At 38.0% G+C, this 15,513-nt stretch overlaps 2 protein-coding genes across 2 annotated transcripts; one reads left to right on the top strand and one right to left on the bottom strand.

The window, feature by feature from the left end:
- Positions 1-3,477: 3,477 nt before the first annotated feature.
- Positions 3,478-8,843, top strand: LOC126805520 (adoMet-dependent rRNA methyltransferase spb1). The gene is made up of 11 exons (XM_050532299.1): positions 3,478-3,992; positions 4,112-4,159; positions 4,281-4,436; positions 4,547-4,593; positions 4,876-5,029; positions 5,130-5,191; positions 5,878-6,067; positions 6,592-6,681; positions 6,982-7,124; positions 7,212-7,326; positions 7,598-8,843. The coding sequence occupies exons 1-11, from the start codon at positions 3,519-3,521 to the stop codon at positions 8,675-8,677; spliced, it is 2,559 nt and encodes an 852-aa protein (XP_050388256.1). The 5' UTR covers positions 3,478-3,518; the 3' UTR covers positions 8,678-8,843.
- Positions 8,844-10,794: 1,951 nt separating this feature from the next.
- On the bottom strand, positions 10,795-12,604 carry LOC126782870 (phenylcoumaran benzylic ether reductase Pyrc5-like). The gene is given in 4 exon segments (XM_050508207.1): positions 10,795-11,156; positions 11,231-11,434; positions 11,795-12,248; positions 12,346-12,604. Coding segments are annotated over 4 exon segments (1,011 nt in total). The 5' UTR covers positions 12,532-12,604; the 3' UTR covers positions 10,795-10,989.
- Positions 12,605-15,513: the final 2,909 nt, after the last annotated feature.

Raw genomic sequence — 15,513 nt, 5'->3', positions numbered from 1 at the left:
AAACTTCCTTCATGAAAGTTGTAGAGCTCGTCGATACGATTTCATGGACATGTCACACGTTCCAATCGGACATCGTACGTGAAAGTTATTAACGATGGAAGTTGGTTTCCGATTTTAGAAAAGGGTATAAAAAGGAAAATTTAGGAACTAGGGTTTCCAATTTCGGAAACTCTCATTCTCTCTCTCACCCCGCAACCGTCCCCCCTCTCTCACCCCGAACCTCTCTCTTTCTCCATCGCCTCCGGTGATCCCCACGCCCCGGCCTCTGTGGCCCTCACCGCCTGCCTCTAAGGCACCGCGCGGCCCTCAACAGCAAACCCTGACCTCGACACGCCGCCCTACGCCGCATCAGAGCTCAACCGGCGACACGAAGATTATGCAGAAATTGTCGCCGTCCAAGCTTCTCCTCTGGCGACGCCAGTGCACGAGGCTAGCACGTCTCCACCGTTCCTCATCCCTGGTGCCACCTACGAGGCGATCAGAGCTCGAATCGCGTCGCCTCCTCACCCCCTGCTCGATCTCGACCGCCTCCTAGTTCAAGCTTCTCCGGCGACATTCCGGTGGTTTCAAGGCTTGATTTAGGTAAGGGTTTGTGTATTGTGATTATTGAGATTGATTGCTTGTGAATTAGTGGTGATTTGGGGAGAATTAGAGGAGGAGGAGGGGAGAGTCGTACCGCCACCTTAGGCAACGCGTGAGGAAAGGTGAGGAGGCGGCCTTAAGCCGTAGAAGGGTAGAGTAGGAAGGGAGAAATGGTTTTGGGTAGCGGTAGGCAAGCCACGCGTGCCGGTTTGAGCGGGCGTGAGCTCCACGCGCTGCTACTGGGGGGAAGCGCATGAGTGCCACGCGCCGCCACATGCGGCGGCTCGTGAACAATGATTTTCCAAACTGTAATTTTTTTGTGTAAAAATTGATTTCTGTACGATAAATGTAAAAAGTAATTTACATACAGTAAATGTAAAGTAATTTACGTACAGTAGATATAAATATAATTTACGTACAGTAATTGTAAAAGTAATTTCTGAAAGGTAAATCAATGATCAGTATTTATTAGATTAGTAATACGTATACAGTACGTACATGAGAAATAATACATAAACAGTACGTACATGAGAAGTAAAACGTAAACAATACGTACATGAACATTAATACATGAATAGTATTTACGTAAACAGTAATTTCGTAAAAACCGAAAATTGCTGAACAGTAAAACATTAGTACTGTTTCGGCATTTGAGGTTTACGTAACGTTTCTAATCACTTCTTATCGAACCTAGGTGATCGACGCGATAAGTAAAGGTTTCACTTTCGAAATTGTGGAATTTACGCTCAGGAAAAATAAGGTGAGTAAAATCTCACAGTGACGAATCTACCCTTAGCGGAGATTCATAATTACACATATTTTAAAAGATTGAACTATGATATGTATATGATATAGTGGGTTGTGTATGTGTATAATTGGTAATATCGATACATATATATGGGTTGCTATATTATATACTGTCATATTCCCGTTTTCAAATAAGTTCATTTATAGCATTGATATTTATTTTATTTGAGCATGTCACTTGGTTTTGTACAATAACATGTGAGGATTGTTTTGTACGTGGTTTAAACTTGAGTTATGTTAAAACGTTTTTGTTGTCTTCGGACGTGTTGGCATGTCGGAACTTAGCCTTGGTCAGGCGACAGTTACGATACAGTTAGAGCTATAGTCTGTTTACCGGTGTACTGCATGAGGGGTAACAGATGGGTTACCAACTTATGAGTACCCATATTTTGGGATATTGGGTGATAGATGGGTTGTCCAATGCTCGGCGGTATACTGCATAATGGGTAACGGATGAGTACCTGGGTCTCATGAGTACCCCTATTATAAATATAATTGGGTAAACAGATGAGTTGCCTGATTTCTCATGAGCACTTATATTTTCAGATATTATTAAACAACCAGATGGGTCATCCTTTGACTCATGAGTACATTTATAATTGAATGTTTTCAGTATTTACTCTTGTATTACTATGCATGTTATATTGTTGCTTTACTCATACGAGTTGCAAAGCTTATCGGGTTGTGTTTGCAATCCCGGTGCACCTATTCGATGGTGTAGGGGATAGTTCCGCAGGTGTGGATTAACAGAATTGGCTAGGAGTGGGCATAAAAAATGGAAATCCTGATCCCGTCCCGAAATTCATAGGGACAACACGGAGGTCTAAAAACGTTCGTCCCGTCCCGATCCCGTCCCATTTCTTAATAGTGGGATGGGACGTGGGACGAATAATTTCTATCCCACTTCGTCCCGTCTCGTCCCACCTTTAATGAAAACTTAAAAGTTCTTACATATTTGTATCAAAATGAAACTAATTTATGTTCTTAATTACTCCAAAATTATATTAACTCAAATAATAACGGTAAATTATAATATTTTGAACATAATATGCATTTTTTTTGTTAAAATTTCATTATTGAATGTTACTTAATTAATGAAAAATTAAAAATATAGGTTTTTATTTAACTTCATAGGAAGGTGAGATTTGTCCCGTCCCGTCCCGATCCCGTCCCGATTCAAAAGAGTGGGACGAGACGTGGGATGAGCTCCGTCCAGTCCCATCCCGTGCCCACCTCTAGAATTGATGGACTACTCTAAAGACTTCGAAGTTTCTTCATTTTATTTGTGGTGAGGATTGAGAGGATTTTCACATTTCCATTTGATATAATGCTTGAATTATAAATTGGCTTTATAATAATCAATTCGACTGAGACGTTTTATGAACTCAGTAATGATACGCTGTGACGATAAGATGATTTCGATTTATTGAGATTGTTTTAGAGTTTTCATGGCTTCGAATTCGAATTGATATCATTCGAAATTCGGGGTCGTGACAACTTTTAGAGGATAGTATTCCGACACTACTTTGATGAGGAAAACAACCGTTCATCGTGAAGATATTGAAGAGGAAAGCAACTTTTACTAGTACTCCTGGTTCTGCTACCATTTTAACTTGAAATGTAATTTAATTTGGAACTTAGTAGTTTATAATCCTTGTTTGTAATAGTTATGTTAACAAATTATTTAAATAGAGATTAGAAAAAATCGAAAAAACCGGACTGAACTGAACTGAACTGTTCAATTTATATTTCAATTTGAGTTGTCGAAAAACTGTGAACCGAAGTAAAAATTCAGTTCAGTTTTCAGTTTTAGTCTAAAACTGAACCGTTCAAACCAAATACCACCCCAAAGTTACAACTCAAAACATAAAACTAATCGTTCAAACCGAATACCACCGCAAAGTTACAACTCAAAACATGAGATGAGATGCCAGTTCCCCTTTATTAATAAATTTATCGAAATAGTAAAAATATAATTACTGAGGCGGTGACATTTTTCTTCTGAAAATAACAGGGGCCTTTAGTTAAGAAATATGCAGACTATAAAAACCTAAACCCATCAAAACCCTAATTGGCAAAACACAGAAGCAGAGAGAGAGAGAGAGAGAGAGAGAGAGAGAGAAATAGCAATGGGGAAGGTGAAGGGAAAGCATCGTCTTGACAAGTACTACCACCTCGCCAAAGAGCACGGCTACCGCTCCCGTGCCTCATGGAAGCTTCTCCAGCTCGACGCCAAGCACTCCTTCCTCCACTCCTCCCACGCCGTCCTCGATCTCTGCGCCGCCCCCGGCGGTTGGATGCAAGTCGCCGTCCAGCGCGTCCCCGTCGGCAGCCTCGTCGTCGGCGTCGACTTAGTCCCCATCGCCCCCATCCGCGGCGCCTTCTCCATCCAGCAGGACATCACCAGGACCGAGTGCGTCGCCAAACTCAGGCGGCTCATGAAGGAGCAAGGCTGCTCCGCCTTCGATTTGGTCCTTCACGATGGCTCCCCAAACGTCGGTGGAGCTTGGTCGTCGGAAGCTACGTCGCAGAATGCTTTGGTTATTGACTCGGTGAAGCTCGCCACTCAGCTCTTGGCTCCCAAGGGCACATTTGTCACCAAGGTAATTAAAAATCGATATTTTCGCCATATCGAATTTCGAGTATGTAATCTTAGTAGTGTTTTAACTCTATTCATTATTACATTTTGTCTTGAATTTATTTATTTCGTGTTTTGTTTCAGATTTTCAGGTCACAAGATTATAATGCAGTCTTGTTTTGCCTTAAGGAGGTGAATTTCCCCATTATTACTGATAACACATTTGTTTTTTTTTGTTTTTGGTAATGGATAACACATTTGTTAGTTTGGTTCGATGTGTTTAGCTGATTCTGGAATGGGAAATGCTTTGCAGTTATTTGAGAAGGTTGAACAGTATAAACCATCAGCTAGTCGTAGTGCGTCTGCGGAGACATATCTCTTGGGTTTTAAGTACAAAGCTCCTGCAAAGATTGATCCTCGGCTACTTGATATGAAGCATCTGTTTAAAGCAGTGGAACCTCCAAAGAAGGTAATTTTATGAGAGGAGATGGAGTGATTTCTCCGTTTGTGTACATGTTATTTTCTATCCTTCTTGTTGTGATTATTGTTGTATAATATCGTCAACTTTCCTTGATGTAGGTGGTGGACGTACTAAGAGGAACAAAACAAAAAAGACACCGTGATGGGTAAACTTTCTGTTCTGATTTTTATTTGGTTAATATCAAGCATCCATTGACTACAATGTGTTTTATATCGTGAAATGGCCTCTGTTGTTATTGTTAGTGCATACAATTTTTTTTTTGAGAAGTATGTAGCATAAGCTTGAGAAGTATGAAACTGTTTTTGTTTTTAGGAGTGTTACCCCTACATTGCTGTTCTTATGTGCAGAATTAAATTATTGTAGCTGTTGGTATGTCAACAGAAGTTTATTTTATCGTTATAGATGTTTGATTGTGTTCTATATGCAGGTACGAAGACGGAGACACAATTTTGAGGAAAGTGTCTTCAGCTGCTGACTTCATTTGGTCTGAGAATCCTCTTGATATTCTTGGATCTGTTACTTCCATAACATTTGATGATGCATCTTTGCCCATTAAGGATCATGCTTTGACAACAGATGAGGTAACTACATCTATTCATCTTTTTATATGCTATTTCCTTAATTTTTTATAATCTGGATACTCTTAGTCTTCCTTTTACTTCAATGTTTGTGGTTCAACAGGTTAAAATTCTATGTGATGATCTGCGTGTCTTGGGGAAGCAAGATTTCAAGCATCTATTGAAGTAAGGAACACTTTTTTTTTTCATGTTTGCCTCTTGGATCTTGTATCACAAGTATAGTACATACTTATTTGCTGCCGTAGGATCATTGTTGGGTTTGTTGATATCATAGTTCTTTAAGGCCACCTGTTTTTTTAGGTAGTTTCAACCTCCTCTTCATATACAAGTTTGGAACCACAGCAAACATATTGGAAGTAGGATTTGAAATCTGATCAAAACTAGAGTGACTAAATTGTATGTTGCATATCAAGTAGATACCTTAAATTCAGCTGTGGTATATGTCTTGTCCTGCTATTTGGATGCATACATCTCCAATTGTTGATTTGTCTGCCTGAATATCTTTAACCAAAGTGGGCTATCTTATTCAACTAGGGTCATGTAAGTGCTGTCAAACACTAACTCCCTGCTATCACTGACATTGTGGCTTAATTTGAGGTTTTGACATTTAGTTGATGGGTTGTTTTAACTCTTTGGAAGGAATGGATAACTCCCAACTGCTTTTCATAGAAGATATTACATTTTGTTTTTAACGAATGCAAAAGGGTTGAAAGGTGATTGTAAAAATGGATATTCCCCATTGTACTGGAAATAGAATGAAAATAATTTAACTGTAATGTATTTGCTGGCCATGAAGAATTTCAGTATTTCTGTGCTGAAGACTAATAGGTAATGCTTGATTTTTCATTTAGGTGGCGAGTGCAGATAAAGAAGGCCTTGTCTCCTTCTGAGAAAGCTGTTGTTACTACTGCCCCCGATGTTGGAAAGGAAAATAAGGAGGCTGATGATGACAGAATACTAAATGAAATGGAAGAGCTTACAAATGCAATGGAGCGCAAGAAGAAACGAGAAAAGAAGCTTCAAGCCAAGAAACGTGCTCAGGTTGGTATTCCTTTTCTTGTTCATATATATGCATCAAATTGTGGAAATAGAGAACTCTCTGTTTGATTGCAAGGAATCAACAACCCCACCCCCTCCCCCCCTTTCATTTTACTCGTTTATTTCATATTAGTCATATAGTCTTGCAGGAGATGATCTCTTTGTTGATTTTCTTTCCCTATTTCCTGCTTGGCAATCATGAAATTGAAAAGTTAATTGAAATTTGCATCTATGTATCGATTAAGAAACTAACCTTTCATACTAGTGCAGATAGAATGCTACTGTCAGCATCATGAATGTTTTTGGCCATTAAATGAAGCTACAACAATTGATTTAATTCTTAATTTGCCAAATTCCTATGGCGATTTATTACATGTTCTATAATTTGAAGTTGTGTCAATACATTTTAGTATTAAATTAGTTCCGAAGGGCCTTGTAGTGTAAGGATATGATTTTTCCAGACAAGTGAAAGCACATAAAATCCATATACAATCATCTTGCTCATTGATGTTTTCTATAATTTCCAGGACAAGGTTCGGAAGGCAACAGGGATGCAAATAGATGCAATGCAAGATGGTTATACAGATGATAATCTGTTTTCTCTATCTGCAATCAAGGTATGCTATACTCGTTTAGTCTGCGATGTTTGTAATCTTTGGTGGCTCATATTTTGTGAAAAATGCAATTTCATCCCTTGGCACGATGCTAAGATAGCTTATAATCGTTCGTTCTGGAGCATGATGTCTTGATATAACATACATTTGTGATCCACATAGATGAGCATGAGTGTAATGTTTCTGCAATTTGGTGATACCCGACATTAGATGGTGCTATGCTCTTATTGGTGTTTGAAGCAAACAAATGTGTTATTGTGTATTTCTGAAGATAAATAAGGTGGTTTTATCACTGGTATTCAGGGTAAGAAAGATCTTGTAGCGATTGATTCCACTGAATATGATGGTGAGGATGGGGAGCTGTCAGTTAGCGAAAACGAGGACATGCAAGAAAAACCTGAGGAAGCATCTTCCAGTGATGCAGACTCTGATGATGGCCGTAGAAGGTTATACATCTTGTCCCTTATATCAGATTGAATGATACAAGTTTATGTAGTCTGTATGCACTTAATTAATCATATGTATGTTTTTAGATATGATGCAAAAATGGAAGAGCTTATGGATCAAGCGTATGAAAATTATGTGACAAAAAAGGAGGGAAGTGCAAAGCAGCGAAAGCGTATGAAAGAAGAGGCTCAAAGTTTGGAGGTATGTTTTAAAGAAAAGAAAGTGGTAATTGTTTGGGATTTCTAATTTTTATGTTTATACTTTATAGTCTCGGTTTGTTTCTGCAAATCTGTGAGCAGATGATTAAAATATGACCTTGCACCCTCTCTCTCTCTCTCTCTCTCTCTCTATATATATATATATATATATATATATATATATATCTGAAAAGTGCTGCCAAGCGTAATTTGGTTTTCCGGCTGGAGGGTTGGTTTTTCAATCATATTCTTAGTTGTTGCTTTCTGCTGCTCAGGATGTTGACAGGGAAGATACGATTCCATCTGACTATGATTCAGACAGAGATGAGGCTGATCAGGAAAAGAATCCTCTCTTAGATGCTCTTGATGATGGGGAAGGAGCAACTCAGGAGGAGGTTACGAATAACTGGTTTAGTCAGGCGATCTTTGCTGAAGCTGTAGAGCAGGGTGATTTGGAGAAGTCTGATAGTGAGGACGAGATGCAGGTTGAAAAGCCAGAAGATAAATTACCCCTGCCTGAGAAGCCCCTGGAAAAGACGGTTAAAAATGTTGAAGAAAAGTCTGAAAATCGTGTTGCTGGGTCCAATTTTAATCATGAGATCAAAGCTAAGAAGGCTGATGATGATTTTGAGATTGTCCCTGCTCCAGATACAGATACTGATTCAAGTGATGACTCATCATCAGATGAGTTGGACGATATGGATACCTATAGAAAAGCTGAAATATTGGCATGTGCAAAGAAAATGTTGTCAAAGAAAACCAGGGAAGAGATACTTGATGATGCATATAATAAGTACATGCGTGATGACGAAGGCTTGCCCAAATGGTTTTTGGATGAGGAAAAGAAGCACCGACGACCAATACGGCCAGTGACCAAAGAAGAGATTAATGCAATGAAAGCGCAGTTTAAAGAAATTAATGCTCGGCCGGCAAAGAAGGTGGTAGAGGCTAAAGCTCGCAAGAAGCGTGTTGCCATGAGGAAGCTTGAGAAAATTCGCAAGAAGGCCAATGTAATATCAGATCAGGCAGATATCTCTGATCGTTCAAAGAGCAAGCAAATTGACCAATTGTATAAGAAGGCTGTGCCCAAGAGGCCTAAAAAGGAGTATGTGGTTGCGAAGAAAGGAGTTCAAGTCAAGGTTGGCCCGGGTAAAGTCCGTGTTGATGCTCGAATGAAAAAGGATGCAAGGGGTCGTGGAACAGGTAACAAATGGGCAGGGAAAGGCAGCGAAAAGAAAGGAAAAAATACAAAGGAGAAGAGAGGTAAAGGTAAAGGATCTGGGAAGTTTTCAGGAGGGAAGCCGTCGGGAAAGAAGGGTGGTAGCAAAGGAAGAAAGATGGGCATGCATGACTGAGCAGAAGTCATTTGCTTGTTTATTTCTTTTTCATATTTTTGTTTAATCATTGCTTTATAAATGATCGATTTCTGTAGCAATTTTGAGCCAGACTTTATTTGTTAGAACGGATTTTTTGTTTATCAGAGTTCTAATCATTATTCAATCAAACTACCGTTTCCGGAGACTAATGTGTGCAAAGAAATGAGCTAGAAAAGGAAGATCCTAATTTCGTACTCACTAGCACGCTTCAGATGTCAATCATTGAAAATAGTTTTGCAAGTGTGAGTTCCCAATCGGAAATAGGAATGCAGACAGTTGAAAGGCGGCCTACTCGTTGGCAACCACAAGTGTTTTACGTTTATGATGGGAGCGTGCCTAGATATAGTTCTTGAGTAGGGATAATGGTGTTTCATCCATGAATGCTGATGATACCACATAGATTTGAACTGGAGTTCACTTCAGACTTGAAAAGCTTGCAAATTTTGAATTTATCGTTTACATCATGTTTAGTCCAATGTGCCTGTGTTTTCTCCTTTTGAATCGGAGATGGTCTCATGATCATGTTGATTACATTGATGGTTTCTGCTAGCTTGTATAGTCGCTTATAATTATAACCTATGTAGCACGGACACTTGCACTTAGTCGCGTATTGCGTGTTTGACACGTATCGTATCGGACACAGACACGCTGCTCGTGATGGAATTCAAACTTTGGTTGTCCATAGTAGATCAAAATTCCTCAATCATTCCAACATAAATGTTTTTTGTTTATATTTACACAAATTTTGATATATATATATATATATAACAATCCAGATAGTTTTAAATTTTATAAATTAATTGTTTAATAGATATATATTAAAAATAATATTTAATTAACGTGTTCGTCACATGTCCGTGTAAAAAATAATTTAATTTGCCGTGTCCGTATATCGCATTATGTCCAACACATACACTCATATTCGTGTCCATGCTTCATAGGTTATAACTGATTGAGCTGTTAATGTTCTTTGTTATTATGTAAAAATACATTAGAATACTTGGAAATGTGTAGCATATTTAATTGTAATATATTTATATATAAATCACTTTCTTTTTGTTGCATACAATAAAACCTCTATAAATTAATAGGTTCGGAACTGATAAAATTTATTATTTTAGTGAGATACTAATATATCGATAAATTAATAGATTATTATCGATTAATTAATAAATTATTAATTTATGAAGGTATAATAAATGTTTTCTTTCACTTTTTCGAAGAAAAAAAGTTTTACTTCGTTTATGCACCATATTGTTTGATTATCATGGATATCGTTATTTAAAATATTATGTTGTTCGATGTATTATATTATTTTTATTTGATAATAATTAAATCAACAAAAATTCTTCCACGAAATCCTCAAGAATGTAAAATTTATCATATAAATCATGTCATTATTAATATTCGATGGGGTATTTATGAATTCTCAAATTTCTATTACTTCAAAATTTAGCGAGTTATTAATTTAACACGTTAGCCCCGAGTTGAGATTGGCAAAAAATATTATTTTAACGAGGTATTAACTAATCGGCTATTAATTTAACGAGGTTCTATTGTATTATGTTACTTTTTTTTATAACATTATACAAGTCAGTTCTGTACTGTAGGAATGTACATTTAGTAATGTGAGTTTCATCCTTCTATTTTCTCTAACAAGCAACAAATGTCAAAAACTCAGAGTTGTTGATCCACTTCAAAGTAAATTGTTTTAATTCACTCCATTATCTCATATTGCAGCGGTAAACAAAAGGACCATGTTCACTTGTTTGCCGCCATAGAAATATAAATAGGACAGAATCATTATGGGGACAATGACAACCAAATGCAATGAACATGATATATTTTATAACATCTTTGTATGAGATGAGCAGACATGCAATTGATGCCTTCGCTAACCAAGAGTGGTATTCATTAAGAAAGGTGAGCATCATTTTACTCATGGAGGATGGAGTTCACAAACAAAATAAAATTGCTGCAGAACCATCCACCATTCCACCTTGTCAAGGAAGATCAGTTTCAAAAATGTTTCCTTTTAGCAAACAAAATCTCAAAGAGAACCAGCACCAACAGAGAAGAAATTAACAGAGAAGAAATGAACAGGGGCAAGATAATTCTAATTCGGAAACCTTCATTTCTACAAAAGGATCCATTTCAACATAGATGACACAAGGGATACAGCCCCATCTTCTATTTTCTTTCTTTTCCTTTTCACACGAAAACATTAAACATTATACCATGAACTCCATTATTTGAGAATATAGAGAAATCAACAACATGAAGTTCTAATCTCAGACAAACTGGGAGAGATACTCATCCGCAGTAGTGTATTTGACATCAGGGTAAAGAGCAGTAGCTTCCACTCCAAATGAGGGCTCGACCTCAAAGTTAGTGTGGTCTCCTTTCACGAAAACTGAGTGACCAATTGATAGTATCACATTGATTGGAACAGGAGCCTCTGCAAAATTAAAAGCACACACATTCAGAGTTATAATAAGCTGCAGTTGTCACTCGTTGAATTATGTTACCTACCTTGAATGTTCTTGAGTAGTTGCTCTTCCGGGACATAGACCTTCTCGAGGGTTTTGCCAATCTTCTTCTCCCATAGAGCCACAAGTTCATTGAAGGAGATGGTGTTGGCAGGTGGCCGGATGTAAAGGATCTTGTTCAATGTTCTTGGGTCATCCACAGCCCTAATGGTATAGGTACCAATATCCTCTTCCTTGTTAAAGATTGCTGCAGATATACAAATCCAAGAAAAAACAAAAGACACCCCAGTAAAATCAAATTCATAATCGGTTCTTGTAGTGGTCGATAAACTTAATTCTCACCTACCACTAGTCCACTACTAGGAATAATCCGACAATCATTAGCATCATGAAATTTACCACTAATATATCAGCAATATTCTTGATGACATGCACTTTTCAAGAACCACAAATAGAACCTAGTGATCCAAAATGAAACAATTCATACACCTACCAAATGATTTTTACTATTCCTGAACAAGTTCACAAATTCTCTACGGAATGGAGACAGGAGATCGAAGTATATATTGCCCGTTTTCAAGAGTGGGGGTCTGGATGTTAGGTGTACCTTTGGGGTTGCCATCACCCAGGATGACGACTCTGTCCCTCGGAGGAGCAGTAGCTCCTGGCTGGTTCAGTGTGGGCAAGAAGTACCCAGCAAAGAAGTTGGACGACACATAAGTGTACGGAATCCCGGCCGCCTCAACATCTCTTCTAACCTTGGCTTTCGTAGCGAACGCCGTCTTTGCTGGCTCCACGGCGTGCACTCGATCAACGTCGTTTCCAAACTCCGACGGAAAAACCTCTGCAACAAAACCACCTCAATTTCAAAGAGAAATTTTTTAACACAAAAAATAGAGGAGATTATGAAAATGAAAGATGGCCACCTTAACATTGCCGGCATCTTTGATGGCGGCGATGATCTTGTCCTGATCAGCCAACTGCGCGTGTCCCACAGTCGAAATGACCACATCGACTTGCTTGATCGCCTTTACCAGGCTCTCATGGTTGTACAGATCACCCTACAAAACACACAGACAAACTAAAACCTAATACTCGAAACCGTACACATAATAAGATAATGACAGACGAGAACAACAAGTGGGGAAGTGAACGTACGATGAGGAAGGTGACGCCGGAGGACTTGAAGGAGTCGATGAGTTTGGACTTGGCAGGGTTGGAGAGAGTTGTCTCCCGGACGAGAACGAAAGCGGGGTGGCCGGCCTTGGCGCTGGCCTCGACAATGAACTTGCCGATGTAGCCGGTGCCGCCGATGAAGAGAACCTTGGACTTGGTTTCCGCCATTGGGAGAAGTCGAGGAAGAAAGCTAAAGAAAGCGTTGCGAGTGAAATGAGGAGGAGACGGGCAGAGAGTAATACCATGCCGTTCACTATGGGAGTGGCTTTGCTGGTTTTATGGGGAAGGTGGGGAGGTGCGGAATGATGAAAATGTCCTCGGCGTTGGTGTGTGCGACAACGCTTGCGTAGGGGTGACGATGGATTTTTAACGTGGATGGTTATGCGTCCGGGTTCAATGTAAGGTGCAGGGAAGAAGTTTGACGAGGAATTTTCGAATTATTTGGAAAAGAATTTAATATGGAGCTTTCTAGTTTAATATGGAATTTAATATGAAGTTTTCTAATTTACATAAAATTTACCGACTACCCTTCATTTGTTCACTTTGTATCTACATTTTTAAACTTATGTCATGTGTCTAATTGCTTAATTATTATCTACATATGAGTTGAGAAAAAATACATGACATGAGTTTAGAAAAGTGGGCACAAGGTGAACAAATGAAATGTGATCAGCAAATTTGCGATAATGTACTTTCGTCCTCCCACCCACTTTTTATAAGAACTTTGCAATAAATAATAATATAATTTTAAATTCTCCCATTTTCAAAAGGCGTTTTTGGAAAATATTTAAATTCCACTTTAAGAAAATTTTAATTTTGTGAAATATTTTATATTTTTGGAACTTAGGAACATCATAATGAGGGGCATATTATTTGAAACGGATAGAGTTATAGACAAGGGACAATGTGAATGTGGCAAGTTTTGAATCAGAAGCAACTAATAACAGAGGCAAAATATTCGGTATGAAAATTTATTAGATATATTGCACAAATTATGTCTGGAGAAATGTGTGACTGACAATATGATAATTGAACTTAGAAATGATTAATATCATACCAAAATTCTGTTAACAACGTACGTATCTTTTTGTCGTTTTTTTGTCACGTTTTCGTTAATGTTGACTGTGTGATATAAAATGAAGGCAAAAAAGTCTTTTCTCACTTTCCAGTGACGAATGAATAAACTGTATACTGAAAATAAAAATTAATGTTATCTGTTCTTTATTAAGCGAAAGGAGATGGTTTCATTTATTTATGAAATCATACAACCACAAGGAAGGATTAACCAAAAGCTTCATATATACAAGTATATTGTAATGCACGCTACAGCTAAAACACTCTAACAAAACAAGCAACCTAAGAATTCTAAATTTAAAGGCCTTCAAAGATCTGTCCTAGAAGGTGGTGGATACTGCAAATGAAAAATTATATCAATAACCTACCAATCCCTAAATCAGTATTTTCTAAAAGATGTGAGGACCTCAGACCCGCCTCAGACCCATTGAACCTTCCAATTAGAGGAATCAGAAACCAAACTAGGGTCTTTCCTTATTTGACTAGGAGAACTAGGATGAGTAGGCTTTCAACGATCAAGAGTACTGCTGTTGAACCTGCATTAATTGAAATCAGATCAATTGCCTTTGCCATTGAATCAAAGACAACATCTTTCTCTTTCTTCGATCTTGTTTTGTACTACCTCTAGACCTTCTCCTCTTCTTTTGTGATTTGCCATTTTGCAATCTCTAATTCGCTTGTAGTTGAAAGCCTGAGGTCCATTTTTTAGCCGCTGACATTGGGAATAGTGTTAATGTCATTCTCTGTCATATAAAAAAAATTAAACATTTCCAACATCCCATGCTAATAGTAAGGAGTTCCATTGTAACGACCCCAAAATTTCGAGCTTAAAAACTCAAAATTCTAAAGTCGTTAAACACAAAATAATCTCAATAAAATCGAAATCATTTAAGTGCACAGCGGATCATCACTGAGTTATCAATACAACTCAGAAAACCAATTATTACAACCCAAATTTATAATTTACATTACGTAAGTTGGAATGTAATAATCCTCACAATCTCTCACAAAATCGTCACACAAAATCCTCACACAAGCTGGAGGTAAATCACTTCAAGTCCTCTGAGCGGTCCGTCAATTCCCGCTAATCTACACCTGCGGAGTCATCCACTACACCATCGAATTGGTGCACCGGGATTGTAAACACAAACCCGGTAAGCTTTACAGCTTGTATGAGTAAAATGAAAACATATAACTCGCATATCAATATATACGAAAATCCACAAAACAAACAAATATAAATGCACTCATGAGTCAGTGGACGGCCCATCTGGTTGTCCCAAAGAAAAAGAAGCGCTCATGAGAAATTAAGTAACCCTTCTGGTTACCCAAATGCATTTATAATACGGGTACCAAGAACGCTGGTACACATCTGTTACCCCTCTCGTAATACACCGCCGATATTGGATAGCCACCCGCTACCCAACATCCAAAACAATCTGAGTACCCATGAGCAGATAACCACCCGTTACCTCACATGCAGTACTAAGGCAGACAGACTAGAGCTCTAACTGTATCGTAACTTTCGCCCGGCCAAAGGCTAGGTTCCGACTTGCCAAACACGTACAATAATCTCACATCATATTGTACCAAATCACGTCCGAAGACAAATCAACATTTTAACAATCTCAATGTTAAAATCCCGTACAATAATCTCACATCATATTGTACCAAATCACGTCCGAAGACAAATCAACATTTTTAACAATCTCAATGTTCAAATCTCGTACAATAATCTCACATCATATTGTACCAAAAATCAAGTCCGAAGACAAGTCAACATTTTAACAATCTCCATGTTAAAATCACGTACAATAATCTCACATCATATTGTACAAATCAAAATCACATGCTCGATATATAAAACTCGTCATCAAAATGACATAAAACACGATAAAAATCATAACAGTATATTATATAGCAAACTATATATATATGTACATATTTACCATTTATATAATATATACATAATCCATTATATCATATACATGTCATATTTCATAAACACGTCCGAAGACAAAAACTCGTCCGAAGACAAAACTCGTCCGAAGACAAAACATTTTAACAAACTCATGT

This window comes from Argentina anserina, chromosome 2 (genome assembly GCF_933775445.1).
Source record: "Argentina anserina chromosome 2, drPotAnse1.1, whole genome shotgun sequence".
NCBI lineage: Eukaryota > Viridiplantae > Streptophyta > Magnoliopsida > Rosales > Rosaceae > Argentina > Argentina anserina.
Note: the sequence above shows the minus strand (reverse complement) of the source record. Positions and strands in the feature narration are given on the sequence as shown.

Bases quoted from the DNA above. Each gene is read 5' to 3' on its own strand.
- LOC126805520 (XM_050532299.1), top strand. From the start codon at position 3,519: ATGGGGAAGGTGAAGGGAAAGCATCGTCTTGACAAGTACTACCACCTC. The intron at 4,437-4,546 runs GTAATTTTATGA...TCCTTGATGTAG, and splicing joins CAGTGGAACCTCCAAAGAAG to GTGGTGGACGTACTAAGAGG. The intron at 6,682-6,981 runs GTATGCTATACT...ACTGGTATTCAG, and splicing joins TTTCTCTATCTGCAATCAAG to GGTAAGAAAGATCTTGTAGC.